Source organism: Aspergillus ochraceoroseus (assembly GCF_002846915.1).
Source record: "Aspergillus ochraceoroseus IBT 24754 chromosome Unknown P175scaffold_2, whole genome shotgun sequence".
NCBI lineage: Eukaryota > Fungi > Ascomycota > Eurotiomycetes > Eurotiales > Aspergillaceae > Aspergillus > Aspergillus ochraceoroseus.
The window spans coordinates 2,978,845-3,001,510 of record NW_024468477.1 but is presented as its reverse complement, the minus strand read 5'-3'; the positions used below and the strand labels follow the sequence as shown (position 1 = coordinate 3,001,510).

Genomic DNA, 22,666 nt, shown 5'->3' with positions numbered 1-22,666 from the left:
ATGCTGCTATAAATGGTATAAACGGAGGACGTAGCAATGTAGGAGACCATGCCATGCCATTGTCACGAATTCTGGAGCAGATTGAGCCGGGGAAACACATTTTGGTCGCTCGCATGTTATTGGGAGTCCATAATAGCCCATATTTGAAAATAATCTTATTCCCCTCGCTGACATGCCTCATCTGAATGGGAGGAGCCATGTCCTTCAAGAGGCCATTCAACATAGCGTGTCTACTAGGACAAGAGGACGACAGTCAGCAAAATATACCACTAATTAAGAGACAATATCAGTACTAATTCAAAAATACTGCACTTGGATTATTATCGATGAAACAAAGTCAAGAGGAGATGGAGATGAAACTTTTCCAGGAATCTGATTGTTGTACTACTTGGAAGTTGTAAGTCGGGAGGTACTTTTTAGATGATCACCACCAGAAGTTCCAGGCTTCTCTTGGGTTTCCGCCCATAATTATCGAACCTAACACGAACCGTTATTCATTATTATCCCTCGCGTCTGTCAGCTCACGTCTTTCACCTGTTCTCTTCCTCTCTTCTCCTTGATCAACCTCATCCCTGAGATCGCGTCTCTACTCGACTTGTTATTGTGCTCAACATGGTGCTCTGGGGACACCAGAGGCCTAACTACCCCGTGTCAACCCAACTCAACACTCGCTCCCTTTCCCTTCTTTGACCTCCAATACTCTGCTGGATGTTTTTGCGATCTTTTTACCAGCAGAGGTTCGCTCGCGCCTTTCCCCTCCAACATGCCGCATGTTTCCACAGCGCCGTGGAATTCGGCCCACCGTTCCGTGTCTCTTGCCACGCCTGTCTGCCTCCACGGTCTTGGATGACTCGCCTGGTTACTGTGGCGATCTCGACTTCTGCCTCTGGAATTCGCTCGCAAAATCGGGTTCCTAGCGTGGTTGCTGGTGCATCACATTCCCCTGCGGGGCGATCGGCATCGAGGCTTGCGACTACATCGCTGACGACATTGCCCCGTTGGAGACAATTTTCGACAGGTTTGTCCGCTTTATCCCAAGTTGCCGAAGCTATTTCACTAGAAACGCGACCTGGATTCGCGGACGCGCAGCTTGACGAATCTAGGCACGCCGCTGAGAAATTGTTCATGTGCCACCCTATTGGACAAATAGACGACATGCCAATGGATCCTGAGTTGGACGAGGACGTGCCAGCCGCTGCCGAAGAGCTCCAGGAAGCTCTTTCGCGACCCCCGCCTGTGAATAGCAGTTACCTACCCCTCCCGTGGAAAGGAAGGTTGGGCTATGTGAGTTCCCCGCTGAAAATTGGATTGCCGGAGTGATCGTTGTCTAATGGAACATACTCTCCGAAAATAGGCCTGCTTGAACACATACCTTCGATACTCAAACCCACCTGTCTTTTGTTCCCGTACCTGTCGTATATCTTCCATCCTCGAAAATCGCCACCCTCTTTTGGACCCCTCACAACCACCTCATCCAACGAAGAACCGGCCGGACCGGACTAAAGCACCCGATGTTGCACGGGGTCAGGCGTACGTGGAGTCCCTGGGACTTGCTAACGCTCGCGATTTGGTCAAACTACTGCGCTGGAATGAACGGTATGGAATCAAGTTTATGCGGCTGAGTAGCGAGATGTTTCCCTTTGCAAGTCACAAAGAGTATGGCTATAAGCTCGCGCCATTTGCCTCTGAGGTTCTCGCAGATGCTGGCCGTGTGATCGCAGAGCTTGGCCATCGGGTGAGTGTGCACCCGGGTCAGTTTACCCAATTGGGCTCTCCTAGGGTGGAAGTTGTGGAGAGCTCGTATCGTGACTTGGAGTATCACTCTGAGATGCTGCAACTTCTTCGACTACCGCCACAGCAAGATCGAGATGCAGCCATGATTCTCCATATGGGTGGGGTATTTGGTGATAAACAAGCAACCTTGGACAGATTTCGAGAGAATTACCAGAAACTGTCCCCAGACATTAAGAATCGTCTGGTTCTGGAAAACGACGATGTGAGCTGGTCGGTACATGATTTGTTGCCGATATGTGAAGAGCTGAATATTCCGCTCGTCCTGGACTTCCACCACCATAACATTATATTCGACTCAACACAAATGCGCGAGGGCACTCTCGACATCATGAATCTGTTTGACCGGATCAAGGCTACCTGGACCCGGAAAAATATTACTCAGAAGATGCATTATTCAGAACCTGTCTCGTCTGCGATCACGAACAGCCAACGTCGGAAGCATAGTGATCGTGTCGTAACCCTTCCTCCATGTGATCCTACCATGGATTTGATGATCGAAGCCAAGGACAAGGAGCAGGCTGTGTTTCAATTGATTAGGGTATTTAAACTTCCCGGACATGACCTATTCAACAACATGACCCCGTACGTGCGTACGGATGAGAATAAGCCATTCAAACCTCCGCGCAAATCTCCCAAGAAGAATGGTGGATTTGTTGACCTCGAGGGTCAAGTACCCCCGGCAAAGACTGTTCTGGAGGAAGAGGTTGGCATGGGTGGTCCAGAGGGAAGGGTATATTGGCCTCCAGGCATGGAAGAATGGCTTCGGCCCAAGAAGACAGCACGAGGGAAAGCGCCGCGATCTCTACAACAGGCTCAGAGCTCGGAGCAGATAGACCCTGAGAACGGAGATATCATCACTCCACCCGTCTCAAAGACTACTCAAGGGGCTGAGCGCTCAGCAAGTCCAAAGAACCCATCAAGCAGAAAGCGCAAAGCTCCTCCAATTGCATCTACGCCATCCGCTTCGGATACAGAGCTGTTGAATCCTGATGAATTGCCCAATCTCACCCGATCTCAAACCAAAGGCCGCCGTCGAAGCCAACGAACCAAGACGGTGAATTATGCCGAAGATAGTGAATCGATGTAAAACGTTTGGGACGATAGATTTGGATATACTTCGTCGCCTGTTCTGGAGGCTTTCTGCAATTTCTTATGTACGATAGCACTCTCTATATAAATATCCCATCCTATCTCCCGTGGCTAGAGCGCGTGCGTTAAATAGTAAATAAACCAACACCGACTTCCGGGCCACTACTCCGCTAAACGTCACCCAAGTCGGCTCCCCCACAAGAGGTTTTGTCCTGCATCAGTGCATCTTCCCTGACGAGAATCAGCACCAGGCAGTGTTGTTCCTGGTAAATCATTCTGATTCGTGATTACCACATGCACTCCACACTTAATCAAGACGACTTCTGAGTGATATTGTCCTCGGTTCGTGGATAGTTATTCATTCCCCTGGCTGACCTCCGTTCACTGCTCTGAATTCCCGTCGCTTCCATCACAATCACCAACCATCTGGAAACCTGCATTTAACCTAGTTTATTAAGTTAGATACGCATGATCTGATAGGATTTTTTTTTTCTTTCTACATCCACGACGACGATTAAAACACTGGCTCCGAAACAGTTTTTCCGCAGTCGCTGGTGCCTCTCCCCGCCGACCTCCGTGAAGTGGCCGGTCCCCTACCAGCCCTTTCCTTCCCTTCGTCATTTCCCAAGTCGAGATCCGGAATCCGGCCGAGGGAAGATTTCCCGCTTTCTCCGCGTGCTCTTCGGGCCATACGCAAGTCACCGTGCCCGACTACGCCTGTGGGATTTCCGTTACGAGACCCTCCCCGCGGTTCGGCATCGGGCGCAGGCAACAGTTTATCGCGCTATCCTCCAGCGACAGGTACGACTTGCACAAAGATCTCAACCGGGAAAACTAGGACTTGCAGGGTTCCTTGTTGGACGGAGGCGACGGCTCAGGGGGACGAGCGGCTTTGTTGGGGGACTGCTGGCGCCGTTTGAAAAGGCAGCACGCACGGCTGGGAAGGCGCCAGGTGGTAGTGGTGGCGGCGGTGGTGCGAAGGCACAGAAAAACTCGATGTCGGAATACGACTCTCCGACTTCTTCTTCAACATGGGGTTCTGGGAGTGGCGTGGGACGGGAGCGGGGGGCTCGCCGCAAGAAGGTTTTCGAGTATTTGAAAGCGGCTAATGAGTTGCGTCAATCGTATACGGCGCAGTGGTCCGCTCAACGGAGTGGTATGCGCGATTACAGCGAGGACTATTTCAACACGCCTGGCGCGTTTCCTGATGTCGAAATCGCGCGAGCTGGGGACGAGGAGATGGTGATATTTCCTAGTTATGCAAGACGCTTGGTTAAGCACAAGGCGACAGATGCATCTTTCAGACAGCGAAGAGGGTCGAATTCTACGATTGACGAGTATCGTGGGATTTCCGATGAACGGGAACCGGGGTTGGCAGAGTGGGAGGAGTTTGAGGATGAGAATGCTGTTGTTGCCGTCGACGTTCGTGGCTGGGTCTATGCACCCAACCGTGGGCCGATGACTCGAAAGCACCGTCTAGCCATTGCTCTTGCTCGAAAATTGAGCGGTATACCGGCTCCGACTAACCCTCCACCTGATGCTGAGGGGTCTAATCAAGATGGAGATCGCCTTCCTAAGTTGACAGAGAAAAGGGAACAGGACCTTGTTGATACGGAAGCTCAATCCATCATCAAAAATGTTGAAAAGGGAAATGAACTGGGTTGGAAAGGTGCTCAGCCAGACGAGCTGGATGAGGATCCTGCTGCCCCCGGGCGTCCGCAGCGAACACCCACGATGTCGTCGTCTGTTGAGTCTGTACAACTGACAAAAGACGAGATCTCTGTCGCAAACGCCCATCTTATGGAGCGAATGCGTCCTTTCCTAACAACCCCAATGACTGGTATGGGGGTTACTGTCTTCTTCTTTAACGACAATAAGAGCCAGTCAAGGAATATCTTAACCAATGAGTCGGGGCATTTTTCTCTAAGGGCGTCGCTGCCTTTCGTTCCGACTCACGTTCGCATACTGGCATCGGAAGAGCTTTCAGCGGTGAAAGACATCCAAGTAATTGAACCAACAGGCGTCAGCCTCATAAGTGACATTGATGATACAGTAAAACATTCTGCCATCACCAGTGGGGCCAAGGAGATTTTTCGAAATGTCTTTATCCGCGAGCTGGGGGAGCTCAAAATTGATGGCGTTGCCGACTGGTATCATAGTCTTGTCGACTTGGGCGTCCAGGTCCACTATGTATCTAATGCGCCATGGCAGCTCTACCCTCTATTGGAGCGCTACTTCAAGCTAGTTGAACTTCCTCCTGGCTCATTCCACCTGAAGCAATACAGCGGGATGCTCCAGGGGATTTTTGAGCCCACGGTAGAAAAGAAGAAGGGCACTCTGGAGCAAATCTTCAGGGACTTTCCGGAGCGCAAGTTTATCTTAGTTGGGGATAGTGGCGAAGCTGACCTTGAGGCATACACGGATATTGTGATGGCAAACCCGGGCAGAGTTTTAGGGGTGTTTATTCGTGATATCACTACGCCAGAGAGAAAGAAATTCTTTGAAACGTCCATGGACCACCTCGAAAATACTTCAACTCGAAGCCGCAGCACCCCTGAACTTATGGATCATTCTGATACCATGGCAAATCGGCCTACGCTACCACCCCGTCCACCGCGCGTACCGTCAGAGCCAGGCCCAGAGACCAAATCTCTGGAAAGCATGGACCTGATCGATCTTTCGGATGAAGCACCTCAGGAACCCCCCGCCCCTACTTCCGAGAAACTGGCTATTACACGCACACCGCCAACCATACCTTCGAAACCTTCTTCATTACGCTCAGTTACCAACACCAATGATATAGTAGACAAAACCTCCCCAGCTTCAACAACAATGGATGCCATTAAGCGCAAGCCGGCGCCTCCTATACCGAGGCGACTTCCGTCTGAGTCCAATTGCTCGTCGCAGCCAAGGGAATCCGCAGCACGGTATTCCCCATCAGGCGCCTTAACGGGAGCGGCTTCCGGAAGTGATGAGAGAACAGGTGTAAAGATCCTTGCAAGCCAATTGCCTAGTCGTACTCGACCTGCAGAATCTCTAGAAGCCAGCGATTGTGGCACCCGAGTCTCTAAACAGCCACCACCCCCTCCCCCGCCTCGTCGATCTAACACCGGGTCGTTAGTCATGAGCTCCAACTCCTCAGGATCGAACATAAGGCCTTTAACTCCTCAACGGCAACAATCCCTGTCTTTTGAGCCCACCACTACGTCACCATCTTCATTATCGACGCGCCAAGATTGGCCTCCTCCGCCGAGGAGCGCTCTCCGATCAACTGCGTCAAATCCCGATGTTTACTCGCCATCTCGCAGAGGGTCCATGAATTCGTCAGCGAATCCTCCAGCCCCCTTACCAAACAAACGGGAGGAGTTGTGGCGAAGGCGCTGGGAGAGAGCCACTGCGATTTTGGGAGATCGCGGAGTGGTCTTGAGCAGTTGGCGCGTAGGAAAGGATGCGCAAGATGTTAGTCTATGGTTGGTTAAGGATGCGTTGAAGGATATGAAAGGAGACCAGCCAGCCAGTCCAACCTGCAGATGAGAAAGGAAAGGAGATATGCCATCATGACCAATGACGAACCTTGGCATTGTACAATGACTCAACGAGCTTACCATAGGATACACTACACTTTATGTAAATATTGCTGAAGAAATGGATTGAAGGTTTTGGAAGAGTGCATTTAGCAAGTCTGAATTAGAACAACGAAAGAGAGAAAGGGAAGAAAAGAAATCGACTCCATGATCCTTATTTAGGTTCCCCATGTGGATTATCTGAAACCCATAGATAGATAATACATAATAGTTAGACGGCCCGTGGTTTAGCAACCAGTAACTAACCCCTAGTGAACAACAATAATTCTGTTCTACCTGGCCACCGCGTAATTTAGGCATATAGCTATTATATATAAGACTGCATTCCAAGTTCATATATGCAATATAATAATATATATTGAGAAGAGATCACATGTCACATGTAGGAATTCTAAGCTACATGACACGGCAAAAGAAAAACAAGAAAGCGAACAAGCAAAACAAAAATCTTTCTAGCTTCACTTTTAACAGTCCACATCTAGAAGCCAGCAACAACGGCTTCCATTATAGCGAACGGACGATTTCTTCAATCGCCCGCCCAATATCAGTCACGAGTTGCTTCACTTCTTCCTCTGTGAGGATCCCGCCCTCTGCGCGAACACCGAAACCAATCGTATTGGTTTTAGGATCAGGTCCAATGTCAATGAAGACATTCTGATCCGATAGGAAAGAAGCGTCTAGGGCGCTCACGGAGGTGGGTGGTGAATCAGGTAGAGGCTCGGTGGGGATAAAATCCGTTGGGACGCCGATGCGCAAAGGCAAGAACAGCCCGTCCTCGTCGCCATCCAACTCTGACTTTGGAGTGACGTCCTTGGTGGATGGGATGGAGTTTTGCATCCAGAGCAGATTGACCCATGTGTTGAATAATGGAGCCCCAGGCGTTTGGGTGTTTACCCAGTGAAGGACGTCACGTAGAGAGCTTTGTTCGTAGGAAACTCGTTCCGCAAGGGAAGACTGGATTGCTCGGGCTTGTTCTAGGAGGTGGCTGTCCTGCGTGGCATTTGGGACCACGAATGGGTTCACGTTCAGACAAGGTCCAGAGAGTTTTTCGATGTTGTTAAACGAGGCAGATCTTCCGGTTTGATATAACCCCATTACTGGGCTTTTGACCCCCGTAGACTGTGCGATGCAGCGGCCCACGGCGAGAAGAACAACGGTTTGGAGGCTCAAACCAGCTGAGCGGCATTCTGTCTCTAGCTGAGCAAGGTTTTTGACCTTTTCCCACACACCCACGAATAGTTGATCGGGGACTGGCTCTGTCGGCTGTGTAGTGGATTTGATGAAGGTGGGTTCCACATTCCTCAGTGCAGATGTCCAATATGCCTTTTCATTAAGCTCCCGAAGAGTGAGTAGTGAAAAATTAACGAAAGCAGGGAAGTCAAGGTTGCTGTCCAACGGCTGGTTGCGGTAAAGTTTGCCTAGCTCGGACACGAACATAGGCATTGTCCAGGCATCGTACAGGGCGTGGTTGAGGAATAGAATAATGCCATCACTATCAGCAGCCTTGAGAAGTCGAAGACGAACGGGTGGAGTAAACAGTGAAGAGGGACGCAATGCTTCCTCTCGAGCTTGCTCCTTCGCAACTTCCCCGATCAATTTGGAAGACTCGATAGTTTTAAATGTATCTGAGTCAACCACGAGATCTTTTAATACAACCTGCACAGCTTCTGAATGCGAAGTAGCCACAAAACAGGTACGTAGCAGCGGGTGTCTCCGGCAGATTTCAATCCATGCTTTTTGGATCTTCTCACTATCAATACGTTCAGGGCTGAAGAATACCCATGGTGGCTCGTAAAGTTTCCGCCCAGATTTCAACCAACTGACAAGATGATAGAATTGGCCCGGGAGACAGGGCAAAATCGTTTCAATGGAGTCCTTCTTGAGTTGGAGCCCCTGGAGTACTTTACTTTCCACCAGATTGTAATTGTTGATGAGTGAGCCTTCAGCCGGTGTTCGTTGGCTGGCGATGGGCTGGACACGTTTACTAATGCCACGTAGAGTAATACCTTGGAGAATATCGCCCACACTCGTCTTCAGTCCTTTGGTTCGGCAGACTGAGGCAATCCGTATTGCCGATAGTGAATCAAGACCAATATTGAAAATGCTTGTAGTCGGTTTGATGCTCTCTAAAGGAATACCTGTAACCCCTGAAAGCACCGATCGAATGACGGCTTCATGTGCAGGGGTCTCAGGCTCACTAGAATCAGGTTCTAGGCTGTTTTCTTCCGTGCGTCGCTTGAATGGTAGCTCTCCTAGCCCCTCTGGCAAAGCTGTGGAACACCTCGTTGGATGCTCGATGATATCACAGAAGGTAACGTTGAGATCGTGCAAAAGTTTGTCCAGCATCTGCTGCGATATGTAATTGCTATTGCAAGTCGCTCTGATAACAATTCCATCATGCGCATGGTCAATTTCCACATTGAGCTTGTACTCAGCATCCGCTGTGTAGTTCTCAGTTTCATATGGAACCCAGATATCTTGTTTCTCCAAAATAGTGTCAGTAAAGGCCGCGCTCTTCTGGAATACGAAAAGAGAATCCAGCAACCGTGTAGAATCTAATTTACCAGCCTGGCGTAGGGAGTTCTGAATAGTCCTTAGAGGTGCATGTTGGTGAATTTGGGCGTCAGAAGTTTGTTGCTGGAGTCGCTGTGCTAAAGCTTTGTTGCTTAGGAATTTGGGATTCAATGTAACTCTTTGAGCGACGGTGTTAAATAACGGCCCAAGGGTACGGTCAGCATCAGGTATGGGCAGAGAACGCCCTGCAATAACCTGACCGAAGACAATATCGCGTGAACCAATTAAACAGGCGTAAACTTTGGCGTAAGCTAGAAGTGCTACACTCTGAACTGTAACCTCCATTTCTCGGCATGAGGCAAGGATTCTAGCCAGTTCAAGATCAATTCGGTACTCTGAGGTAAACACGCTGTGTGGTGATTCGGATGTATGAAGTGCAGGGATTTCTGCAGCTTGATATCCCCTAAGCTTGTTTACCCAGAACTCAGATGACTTTTCCTGTCCGTCGAGGACGTGTTCGACCATATGTGAGAATTGTGGTCTCTTTAGTGGTGGCTGACCGGTATAAATCATAGCTAGGTCCTCGAAGATGAACGGCAAGGAAGCACCGTCATAGAGAGCGTGGTGCATGACAATAACGAGAGTCTTGCCCTCTGGTTGATTGACTAGGACAGGGTGAATAGGAGGGAATTGGAAGCAAGCTTCCTCATTGAAAGAGAAGAGCCCTATAGCCTCAGATAAAATATGGGCTCCATCAGCCAAAGTTACGTCTCTCCATTGAAAGGGAGGATCTGTATGTACAGCGCCAATCCAAGGAGCCCCCAGATCTCCAGTGATGTGGAAAGAAGTTCGTAAGATATCGTTCAGCTTAAAGACTTTGTGGAGGGCCAATTTGAGACGGTGAATGTCCACGCTGTCGCTCAATCGAATAGGATGAGGGTAGACATAAACCTTCCCGTAGGAGCCTATAGTTTGCGTAATCATACCAGACTGCAAGGGAGTACACTCGAAGATAGACGATATAGAATCCTCTTTACTGAGAAGTCGAATATCGTATTTGTCGACTGAAACACTGTGCTTCCCGTTCTCTTTCACTGCATCAGACTTGGTGCTGGAGAATATTTCGTCGATATGTTTAGCCAGTGCACCTATGCACGAATATCGCATCACATCAGAAGACGACACCTTAAATCCCATTTGCCGTAATTTATGTGCGAATTGGATTGCCGTCACCGAGTCAACACCTAGACTGAAGAAAGAAGACCCCTTTGATATGGTACTCAAGTCTACAGCACAGAAGGTTGCGAGAAGTTCCCGGATCCTTGTTTCCGTTGCTGACCATGAAGAGCTATCCCACTTTGTAGGGAGGGTTCGCAGGCTCAGGCCTTCCTCAAGAGGAAGGTTGAAATCCTCCAGTGAAAGAACCTCACCAGACATGACACTCGATAGAACAGTGTCCAGCTTCTCGAGGAATTCCTCCCCGGTGCTAAAAGACCCAAAAGCGGACGAGAAAATGCAGTTGAGATGGACTTCATTTGTATAGTTATCAGCGTGCACTTCGAGAGCCAGAGGATACTCAGAAGGCATATAACTATCTACCTCTGTCCAGAGATTATGTTTCGATGGAGTGGTAGATCTGATGTAAGAGAAGAGACAATCAAACAGAGGCGTCTCAGACTGTAGCCAACGTTGAATTTTTCTTAATGAAGTGTGTTGATAGTCAAGAGATCTCACATTCGATTTCTGGACAGCCTCCACCACCTCGGTGAGGGTACTCAAGTATCTGGTATTAAGACGGCCCGGAATGGTTGTGATACATGGGAGAATCACTGATTCTGCACCAGGAACGGAGACAGTTCTTCCAGAAAGGATGATGCCATATGTGACATCTGATGCGCCAACAAAGTCTGCTAACAAAAGCGCATATATAGCTTGTACCATGACTGGAGCTGTTGTCTGGAGATTTCCTGAGCGGCGCTCTAATTCAGTGAGACTGTGGTTGAGCTTCCGATGCACGGACATGGGTCGCTCCATTTTATCTGCACTCGATCGGAAAATCGTAGGATGGCATCCAGACATGGATTGTATCCAATAATCTTTTGCCTTTTCTGCGTTTTGGGGATAAACATGTTCTAAGAAGGTAAACGGGGAGCCGCGTTGAGGAGCCTGCTTTCCTTCATAACATGTAGCAACGTCCTCTAACATCATTGAGAATGACTCTCCGTCATATAAGGCATGGTGAATAGCGATGAATAGAGCGAGGGGTTGTTTATTCGTGGAACACTTCCCCAGATGGAATTGCACTGGAGGCAACTTTGAAATATTAGAGATGATTTCCTGGGAAATTTGGACCTCCTTGGACTTTTGTTGTTGGATCGCTTCTTCTAGATCACTATACTCTGATTCAGTCCACTGCATGTTATAAGAAGTTTCTGAGAAGACAACTTGTGCCAACTCCCGATCTAGAGAAACAAAAAGAGTCCTCATGATTTCGTTATCGTTGGTAACTCTTTGTATTGCTGATTTGAGTCTCTCTGCGTTAACATTGCTATCGAGTTTAAGAGTGACGTGGTTGACGTATAGTTGATCGTTTTCGCTATTCATTGATCGAGCTACCAAACCTTCCTGTAGCGGGAGACAAGGCCGAACCGATGAAACTTGAGAAACCTCAAGTCCTGGAGAAGAAAGCTCGTGATATTGGGATTCCAAGTCTTTCATCTTTTGGTGTAGGTTCGACAGCCCGGAATTTGTACTTGGTGAAGAGGAAGATCTAGGCAAGCGAGCAAGCTGCTCAATGATTGGATTGCTCATGACGAGAGCAACAGTGGCTGCATAACCAAGGTTTCTGAGCCGTATGGAAAGCCCGATGGCACTTAGACTATCCAGCCCAATTTCGAAAATGTTTGTCATGGGTCCGAAGTTGCTACTATCTGCTGGAATGACATTGCAAACCTCATTGGCCACTGCTTGCTCCTCGGTGTTGAGAGGTCTTGTTTGCGGCTCGCCGTATAGATTCGTTGCAATATTCCCCTGGAGCACAGTTTGAAGCGGAAGCTCGACAAAAAGTGCCTGCAATTCCTTCATGTTCGCTTTCCCTGACATTGGCGCTATAGGGATATGCGTAATAGGCAGGATAAGCTCGGGAACCATGTACGCAGGCAATTTTTTCCGACATATATCTTGAAGCTCTCGACCCAAGGTTGTAAAATCAGACCGCAAGAAAGCCACATTAATGTCTTTCCTCTGATGTTGCCGGGAAACAGATCGAGTCACGAACGAAATAAGTTGGACCTTTGCAAGACCAGGATGCTTGGCAACTGTTGTAACAACGTCGATTGCCACTGGTGAGGACGAACGAAGCACCTCGGAAACCTCTCCCAACTCTAGTCTTTGGCCGCGAATCTTGGTTTGATCGTCGCCACGTCCTAGATATTCTACGGAGCCATCCGCCATCAAGCGTCCTACGTCGCCAGTACGGTACATCTTTTCCCCATCAGGCCCTGTTATAAAGCCAGTTGCATCTGGTCGATTGAGATAACCCCTGGCAACAAGGTCACCTGAAAAGCATAACTCTCCAGTTTGGCCTCGAAGTGTATAATTCATCGTGCCAGGGGTGAGGACATGTCCAACACACGCAGTCAAGGGCGGTCCTATGTTTCTCAGGTTCGTGTGTTCCTTCACGTGGGCGAATGTACAGCCGATTGTGACCTCAGTTGGACCGTAAGCGTTCACAATTGTGACATCCGGAGTAGAAGCCCATGTATCTAAAACCTTCTGCGAGATTTTCTCACCACCAACAGTCATGAATCTCAGCATGGGACATTGCTCCGGCGTGATATTGGATTGATCCACGAGCGAAGGCACAAAGCTTGCGTGAGTTATGTCCCATTTTGACAAAGTCAACCCAAGGTCATCCAATATCATTGGTCTAGGAGCTGTCACGGTAGCCATCCCGTGGCGCCAGGGGAAGAACATCTCTAGGAGGTGGGGATCAAAGGCTCTGTTGGCTTGAGCAAGATATCTTCCCGTCCCGCCTAATTTCAAAGTGATAGGAGCTACGCGACATGTGAATTCAGAGAAAGACTCGATGAAAGACGAAAGATTTCCTCGGGTCACCATGACACCCTTTGGCTTTCCTGTGGAACCAGATGTAAAAAGCAGATATGCGCTGTCGTCCGCATGGCACTGATAGTCTTTATTTTCTGGAGACATCGTGCCGATAGCCTTTTGGAGTTCAGGGTCGTCAAGACATTCCACTCGGCAGCTTTTTGGAGCTCCAGAAAATGATGAGATAAGACGAGACTCGGTGAATACAATCGGACAATCTGCGTCTTGGACCAAAAATGCTATTCGATCAGCTGGCAGACTCTCATCTATAGGAAGGTATGTATTCCCAGACTTGAAGATGCCTATGATGATTGGATAGGATGCTATTGTTCGGCCAGAACAGACGGCGACTACTCTATTCTTATGACCAAACGATGATAGAAATGCAGCCACGCGGTTTGCCTCTGCATTTAGCACCCTGTAGCTCATTGTCTCTCGCTCAACTCCATCTGCCGTAATGCTGCTGGCGACTTCCAAAGCAGTCCATTCAGGATGGGTCTGAGAGTACTGTTCTAACCAGTGTGTTGGAGCGTTATGAATTGATTTCGCGACCTCTTCACTTGCCAGTTGAGTTGATATGGAACGCAAGTCGGGAGGTAAGCGATTGACTAGGGAGGATAATGGTTCATCTGGGAACGCTAAAATCGAGGAGATGAGACCATCAACCTGACGGACGAATAGACGTAAATGATCTCGACTCATCGATCGACTATCTGAGGATGCCTCCAGGATTAGACTGCCGTCCAAGCGTTGGAAAATATTCATCGCCATCGGGTGCTCGACGTGTAAACCGATTTCATCCTCCAGCCCCCGCCAAAGATTTGGCAGAGAGTTGATGTCAGGGGATTCATCAGGTGCATGAAAGTTAAATACGGCGGGATACAAGGGCTCTCCCCTAGGTCGCTTGAGTGTCTTCCGGATATCTCGAGCGTGGATGTGGCGATGTTTCCAAGATTCAACGGAAAGCCTCTGCTGTTCCAATAATACTTCACGCGTAGTCCCCTTTGGATTGAATGGAATAGGAACAACAGATATAAAAGGGCCAATACTGCTCTCAAGATTTAAATCTAAAACTCGGTCTGATAGGGTTTCAGCGAATACTGTTGCCGGTAGACCAAGGTAGCTGAGTGACACATATGCCCACGCAACTCGAATAATAGAAGCAATAGACTGCAGCCCCAAGCTTGCCGCAACAGACTGAAGTTTAGTAACTGACTCTGTTAATGGGATCTCCTCAAATATCAGCTGGTACTCGGGAGTTACACCTGGGGATACTCGTTTTCCGGTGAGGTCCGGCCACACTGGAACATCGAGCTCAGTGAAACTCTCCAGCTCTGACACCCAGAATTTGAGTGTTTCCTCATATTTTTTCTCGTTCGCGAGGATGACCGAAAGTCCGTCACTAAGTTGGCTTCTCAAAGGCGGCTTGTATGTATAGGCGGATCGCACATCATCGATGATAAATTGAAGAGAAGGCTCATCGTGGACAGAATGATGGACAGTAAAGACCATAATGCGTTCAGGCCCTTTGTTAAATATAGTGACCGCCCATGGAGGATGTCGGAAGTAGTTTTTTTGATGTCTAGTCATGATGTCCTCAATTCGGTTGTCGAGCAGTTCGGTCCAATCTTCCTCGGAACACTTGTAATATTCCCAATCCAAAGCTGGGAGCTTGTATATAAGTTGTAGAATAGAAAAGTTGAGGATATCATTGGGCTTTATATTGCGAGTTTCTGCAACTGGGATAAAACCAGTTCTTAATGCCTCGGTTTTCTGGCAGACCGCAAACCAAGCCTGCCTCAACCGGGCGATATCCACAGAATGGTCGAGTGAAAAAAAGTGATTGCTCCAGTACATATTGTATTTCCCCATTGTCTCGGTCAATAAGCTCTCTTGAATAGCTGTTGTGCGGACTGTTGTGAACTCATCCGATATCTTGCTTGCTACAGCATCATGCCAATCCTCATTGAAGGCATCTATGTCGAAGGCACCGGAAACTGTCATATCAGCTCCATTCCGAGATGCGGCTAGTTTGATGAGATCCTGGACGGTGACGCAGCTTAAGACTTCCATAACGGAGAGAGAATGGCCAGCTTCTTTGAGCCTGAAGGCGAGACGGGTTGCGCGAATAGAATCCACACCAAGACTTCTGAGCCTGTTGGGCTTTGTAATAATTGAAGGCTCAATGTTAACTAGTGCAGCAACAATTCCGATAATCTGTGTGGCTATGGAACCGTCCAGATCTCCTTCAAGGTCGTCACTGGCATCTTCTGGGTTCAACTCGCCTTCCCAAGTATCGAGATCCACGGATGCATATGCGGCCTGAAGTGCTCGGCGATCAACCTTCGCTGAAGGTGTTTTGGGGATAGATCTGAGTACCAAATATATAGAGGGCATCATATGTTCGGGCAATACATTGCGTGCTTGATTACTAGCAGCGCGTGCAATGTCAAGTGCAGGGCTTTGAAACAGTAATAGTGGCCCGCCATGTCCGATACCTGCAGCTTTTGGAGCGCAAAGGAAAGCGACGACAACCTGAGTAGGTCGATCAGGGCGACTGAGTACCATGGTTTCAATATTCTCAATCAGAGGGTGGCACCCACGGAGAGCGAAACTTATCTCACTGAGCTCAATCCGAATGCCACCGATTTTGACCAAATCATCGACACGGGTCATATACTCAAGGGAGCCATCAGAAAGCATTCTGACTAAATCCCCGGTAAAATAAAGTCTTTCTGAAGTTTCATCATTCCAGACGTACTTTGCTTTCGTGACGTTTTCTTGATTCAAGTACCCAGGTGAAAGTTGTGGCCCTCCTAAGGCTAACTCGCCAATGGCATTTTTCATTACCACCCGCTGATTTTTCATCACGAAGACAGAGACGGTTTCCATCGGCCAGCCGATATTTGCGCTTTTGATAGCTTTATGCTCGTTTCCAAATTCCCGTATGGTTGACACTACCGTTACCTCTGCCGGTCCGTAGGTGTTGAAGGCTCTCATATCAGTGCCCCAATCATCAGCCACAGGTTGGGTCAGCTTTTCACCAATCATGGTAATTACTTTCAGTGTCTTGCAGCTTTTTCGAGGAACGCCTGCGGCAAATGCGGGGGTAAGATGGGCATGGGTCGCGTTCGTGCTATTTGCCAGCTTCGGAAAGGACTCAAGCATTATTTCCCGGGTAGCAGAAATCAAAACACCTCCTACACCCCAGGTATAGAAGAAATCTTGGATGGACACGTCAAACGTAGGTTGTGAAAACTGTAAACAACGCACAGGACTACCGTCGGCGTTCAAGGGAATATCAGTTTGCAGCGACTTCATACTGGAGACAGCAGCAGCATGTGTGATTGGTACACCCTTTGGAGCTCCTGTTGTACCGCTTGTCCAAATCAGATATGCCATATTATCTGGGGTAGGTTTTGGTTGCACCGGAAGTGGCTCGTTACTGCTGATGCTGAGGGAAGATTTTCTGGTGAACTGGCTGACATCAATCACTTTAACCCCAGAGGGAACTGCCCCTTCAGGTTGCACACCATCCATTTCTGAGATCAGGAGCACTCCAGAGCTGGTTCTTGCAATGAGATCATGACGGCGCTGTGGTGGGGAAAGTGTGTCGATTGGACACCAAGCACCTCCTGCTTTGAGGATCCCAAGAATGGCAACGTAAAGGGCGGGGCTTTTCTCGATACAGATCGGGACTGATGCTTCTACTAGGTGCTCACAAACTTGGGGGAGATATCCTGCCAAATTCTCCGCCATAGAGTTGAGTTCTCCATATGTTAATGACACGTTTCCCGGGTTTGCGTCGTCATCAAGATCTTGCTTAAATATCAATGCAAGATCTTCCGGAAAGTTCATCGCGTGCTCCTCAAACCGACTATGTAGCAATGCCCCGTTCAAAACTTCCGGGCAAGCGCTAGGCTTTGGGTTGAAACTTGACTTAAGCCTTGATTTCGTCTGAAATGATGCATCTTCGAAGTTCCCGTTTGGCTTTTCAAGAATAAAACGAACAATGTCATCCAGCTGTTCAAGCATTAATTCGGCGGATTTCGAATCCAACCTAGGATCAAAACTAGCCCGGAAGGTCAAAGACGAGTCTCGTTCGGGGAATATCTCCAGCATCACTGCAAAGTCATTTGCCATAGGCGGGTTGTACACTGAACCCCAAAGCTCTGATGTACTGGACCCACAGCCAAAGTCCTGATATGCAATAACCGTATCATAAGGGGGTTGACCATCTCCGCCAACCACTGATCCTAGACGAGGTTGTAAATGTTTCAAAGCCTTTGCATTGAAAGATGCCAGGTGATGAGCAACAGACCTGTTCGAGACAGGACCGGTATCACCATTTTTAATCTGAGTGATCGAGACTCTTACTGGAGTTATGGTGAAAGTTGGGCCAATGCACTTTTCCGAATCCCCGTCCAATCTTCCAGACACAACACTGCCCATCACTACATCCTGATCGGGAGTTCCTGTATAATTTAACAAAATTGATCCCCACGCTGCTTGGAGGACAGACAGTGACGTTGATCCCAAATTTTTGGACAGCCGCTTTAAATCCTGGTGGCTGATGCGGGAAGTAGTTTGCACACATCCTGTACTCTTGGTGGATGGAAGTCGACTGGGGGTAAGGGATGGGAACACGGTAGGAGAGTAATCTTTCAGATAGTCATTCCAGAAACGAGATGTTGAGAAGTTGTCTGCTCGAAAGTGATGCTTGACGATGTAATCCAGGGATATGCGCTCCGAAAGTGATTTTCCAAGATAGGCTAAAGACACGTCCTCCAGCAAGAGTTGCAACGAGCCGCCATCAAAGATTCCATGGAACATACTCAATACTAGCCTCGAACACTTTGATGAAGAGATAAGTGAAATCTTCCAGGGTGGGGTAGCCAAATATATCGATTTTTCGGCATTTCGAAGGACTTCGTTGAGTGCATCTTCCTCTGAAGTGCCGTCATCAGGAATAGTATATGTATGCCAAACCACGTCAGAAACGCTTTCGGGAGTAAGAATACACTGGGCAAACGGAGCCATTTCTTCGTCAATCAAGCAAAATACTGTTCGGAAGGAATCATATTTTGCAATAACCGTTGACCAAGCTTTCTTGATATCCTCCAGGTTGACCTGTGGCCCCAGAGGAAGCACAGAATGATAAATGTAAGTAGGCGTTACATAGGAGCTATCGGCCCAGCTACGCAGAATGCTCGTCAGCATGCCAGATTGCGTTGCAGTAGTGGGAAGCACTTCTAGAAGAGTATCAGCGGGCACGCCGAGCTTCTCTGCACACTTTATGTGATTCTTATCCTTGAACGATTGAAGAGTGGATTCTAGATCTTTCATCAAGATTTCGCCGTGCTGAAGCTCAGATAACTTGCCATCTTGGCTTTTCTGGTGGTCCTGTATGAGGGAAACCAAACCTCGGCAGTTTTGAGATTGTAGTACGTCGCTCACGGACAGGCCATCAACAGAATAGTCGCGTAGTCTTTGTAGAAACTGCATTGCTCTAAGACTGTCCAGGCCCATTGAGTATAGATCTGTTCCAGGTTCGATAGAAAAGGCGCTCTCGTCTGTTATTTCTGCGACAAGCCTAATCACAAGCTGCTGTAAAGATTGTGTGTTGTCATCAGGCGCGCTCTGCCATTCGTCTGTTTTGGCCGATGTGTGTTCATTTTCAACGGGGGAAATCTCTGTGCCACCCGTTTCTTCTTCGCGTAACATGTATAATATAGCCCGACGGTCCAGTTTTCCGGAACTGGACTTGGGAAGTGATTGGAAAATTTTAAACGAGGATGGGTACATAGAGGGGACGAGGTATTCTCTCGCTGCCTCTTGGGCCTGCTCCACTACCCGCTGTTTCTCCATCTCGCTTGGAGTATTATTCGCTACCAGACATGCAATTATTTGTTCAGGTCCTACCGGCTCGGCATCTTTGTTCAATACAACAACCGCAACTTCTGCGATGCCCGGCACAGTCGCAAGGACAGATTCAATTTCACCTAGCTCAACGCGGCGGCCATTTACCTTGACTTGGTCCGTAGAAATACGGCCCAGATATTCAATTACCTGAGAGCCAGTTTCATCCCAGACAATGCGTGCCTTGTCACCAGTGCGGTAAAGGTATCCGAATTCGTCGCTGTGGACAAAGGCTTTTGCAGTTTCTTTAGGGAGATTAAGATAGCCTTTGCTAATCTGAGGGCCGCCTATTGCTAGCTCACCCACGAGACCTGCCGGGACTGCTTGTGGTGTAGGGTTATTGGGATATATAACGAACATTGCACATGTTGGAAGGGGTTTCCCGATAATTGACCCGCGGGTGTGCCGTTCAAACGGGGCAACAAATGTGCAATTAATAGCTCCCTCTGTTGGACCATATGCATTCACTAACATCCTTGGAGATGAATCAACGCCACCTGAAAATTTCTCTATGACAGTTCTATTAAGCTTTTCTCCCATTGACCAGAGATATTCAAGAGTCTTTAAACGAGTTGGTCGAAGCAATGACGCCAGACTAGGAGTGGCCATCATTATGGTGGCTCTTGCCTCATTAATGGTTTCCTCGGGGTTGGAGAGGGTGAGACTTCTGTCTGCAGAACAAAGCGTAGCACCAGTACCAAGTGAAACAAATATTTCCATAATAGACGGGTCAAAGGATGGGGAAGCAAACTGAAACCAGCGGAAGTCACCCACGGATTTTCCTGGAAGAGGAATCGCTGTAGCATGGGACTCTATGGAGCATGTAGCTGCTAAATGGCTGACTTGAACGCCCTTGGGCTGTCCAGTGGAACCGCTTGTGAAGATAAGATAGGACGTTTGATTTTCTTTGATATTGATCAAACTTGAATAAGTTTCTGGGCCCGGGACAAGAAGCGAGTTGTCGCTCTGTAATTCCCTCCACCTGGAAACTTCGGCGACGTTAACCCACGTAGGGTTTGTTGGTTCACATTCTGTACCGTCTGTACTTCGTAATTCAGACAATGACCTCGGTTTGTTCCCGAGTATAATGGGAGAACCGATGGCCTGTACAATTTCTTGTACTCTTTTGGGAGGGGCATCTTGAGGTATAGGGCAAAATGCGTGGCCGGCCTTTAGAATTCCAATATAGGAAATGTAAAGCTCAGGTGATGTTGGCATGTGAACTGGAATCACACGTCCATATTCATTTGGAAGACCGCGAGTGGACAGAAAAGACTTCAGGTATTCGGCCAGATTTGAAGCTGCCGCATTAAGGGCCGCATAGGTCAGGGTGCTGTGTTCTGCGGGGGTTGTTTTTGATGACAAAGAATGTACAAAATCAAGCGCTATCGCATGCGGCTTTTTGCGGGCCCAGCCCTCAAAAGCAGCATGCAAAAGGTGTGGGTTTGAAACACGCCCTGCATTGTCACCATGCTGAATAGCATCGCGGGAAGGGGGTATCATAAGAGGTGGGAAGTTAAGCACGGATGGCTCAGGCTGGGGCATCGACAAGGAAAGAACAGGAGAAGATTCGGTTAAGATAAAAGCAATTGTCTTCAATAGTTGGCTCACCGCAGGCTCTGGAATACGACTCCTTGGGTATGTGAAGCTGACTTGAAGGGCTTTCTCGCCCTTATCAGGCTCAACAAACAATGTAAATGCCTAGCAAGTGTTAGTTAATCACAAAAGACCATTTCACCCTGTATTAACAGACCTTTCCTTCAGCGCTGTGTGGAATTTCGTGACATTTATTTTCAGGATTAACTTTGAACCCCAGCTCCGCATAGAACTGTATTTCATCCTTATTATAGGATTTTTCATCAGCCTCGTAGAGCACGCAGTCGCCTGAGCTACTCGACTCCTGAACATCCGTCGACAAAATTACTGAGGCACAGATAACCGAGCGCGATTCTTGGGATTCAGTCACGAAAGGAGAGTGGCGAGTTGTCACAAAGGCGACGTTTTCAAGGCCAGTGAAAGAGGAAATAAAACGTGCGTAGCCTTTGATCAGGCTGTCTATCACACCCCGCACGTCGGATCTATAGTTGACCTTAACGAGAGGGCTTCTGTGAATGGGATCCTCAATTTCTTTGTCAATAGCATATTGATCAACAGTGTCTAATGCAGGAACCTTGGTAACTGGAAGAGCTTCAATCGGAGAAATCGGATAATGAACTGAAATCCCGGAGTCGGCAGCTTGACTTATCGAATCTGTCGGGTTCTGGAGCCCCTCATTACTGCGGAAAGCACCTGCTATCCCCTTAGTTACGCGGGAGAGCCCGGTCGTCACGTACCTGCGAACAGAAGCTGCGAGATTGCGTTTTCCCATCGCAAATCCTGGCCCCCATATACCTATGGGAATTTTGAGAAGCACTCCCAACAAGCAAGAGCCTCAGCGCAGGTAAAAAATATTCCTCGCTAGTAGCAAACAAAAAAAGGCGCCTGTTGTGACGCAGGAATCTTCAATCGATCTCAAATACATTTAACGTCATTGGTGGGTAGACGAGGGGTATGTTGCACAATGATTGGCCAAGGTGTGCAGGTGGGGGAGTCGAAGCTGGTCTCTGGCGGCAGTAACGCAGCTGCTAGGAGGGGCTTTTGCATCTTGACGCACAGGCATACTCTATGGCTTAAAAGTGGGATGGAGGTGGGCGACTTTTGGAGCATGGCGTGGAAAATACTCAGACCGGGTCGGGATATTGCACGGGATCAGTCAGGTGAGGTGCCGAGTGGTCTCCGATTATCGGGCGATATGTATCTGATTAGATCATCTGATTAGATTCGTCTGTCTTAAGAATTACTGGATTTGGCTGTTACATTACCACGTACCATTCTCATCCGTATCGCAATGTATCCATCGTAACTTTGAAGCACCGAAGACCCTGGCAGTTTTGAGCGCTTTTCTGGGCGTTGTGCCGATATCGTAGACTAATGCCCAGCCAATTCCGAGTCCTTGTCGAAGTCTCGAAGTTGGGCGGGACGAAGAAAACTTTCCTGGCCTTTTCCCTGTGTTGAAGCGCGGTGATTTAGTTGAGTGCGTTGCATCAGTTCCTAGATTCCGCATTAGTTGTCAATATATTCGCTACTTTGAAGTCAGAAATAAGAATGGTAGTCTCGAAAACCAAGAATGTACCATCTCATATCCACCTCTCTGCTGGTGTAACTGATTGATAACACGGACCGAGATGTCCGACTGGAATAAATTATCTGATCCGTTGTGGAGCGTAACCTTAGAATATTGCACAACGGACTCCGGAGCTATTTTATCTAGTATACACGATGAGGTCCTACTCTGGTCGAGCCCTGGGTTTGATTCGGGGGCTTATAGTCTACAATGTACACAACCCATCGGGTGTCTCGGAACGTTTGCAGGCTCCTACCGTCGCATACTAGAAGGCATTTTTGACTCGGACTTAATCATTATCCCGCAGTGGTGACGATGCAGAATCCCCACTGCCCACTTAGGCAGAGAAACCATGTCCTTTTGCGTTAGAATATTCCGTTGTTCCGCGCCATTTCGAGGGGTTCAATCGTGAAGGCCCCAGGACGTCCAAATAGGAAAACATGCCTTCAAACACCAAAAAAATATTATTTTTACGTATTTACTGACCGTATCTAGT

General features: G+C 48.4%; 3 protein-coding genes across 3 annotated transcripts; 2 read left to right on the top strand and 1 right to left on the bottom strand.

Moving 5' to 3' along the window:
- Positions 1-1,155: 1,155 nt before the first annotated feature.
- On the top strand, positions 1,156-2,881 carry P175DRAFT_0507905 (UV-endonuclease UVE-1; the record flags this gene model as incomplete). Its single annotated transcript, XM_040898299.1, has 2 exons — positions 1,156-1,284; positions 1,355-2,881. 2 exons carry the CDS (start codon positions 1,156-1,158, stop codon positions 2,879-2,881), a joined length of 1,656 nt encoding a protein of 551 aa, XP_040754570.1.
- A 998-nt stretch (positions 2,882-3,879) lies between these two features.
- P175DRAFT_0522232 (phosphatidate phosphatase App1 family protein) lies at positions 3,880-6,417 on the top strand (the record flags this gene model as incomplete). The annotated part of the gene is made up of 1 exon (XM_040899244.1): positions 3,880-6,417. One exon carries the CDS (start codon positions 3,880-3,882, stop codon positions 6,415-6,417), a length of 2,538 nt encoding a protein of 845 aa, XP_040754569.1.
- Positions 6,418-6,971: 554 nt separating this feature from the next.
- sidC (nonribosomal siderophore peptide synthase SidC) lies at positions 6,972-21,375 on the bottom strand (the record flags this gene model as incomplete). The annotated part of the gene is made up of 2 exons (XM_040893501.1): positions 6,972-20,708; positions 20,761-21,375. The coding sequence occupies 2 exons, from the start codon at positions 21,373-21,375 to the stop codon at positions 6,972-6,974; spliced, it is 14,352 nt and encodes a 4,783-aa protein (XP_040754568.1).
- Between the last annotated feature and the right edge of the window lie 1,291 nt (positions 21,376-22,666).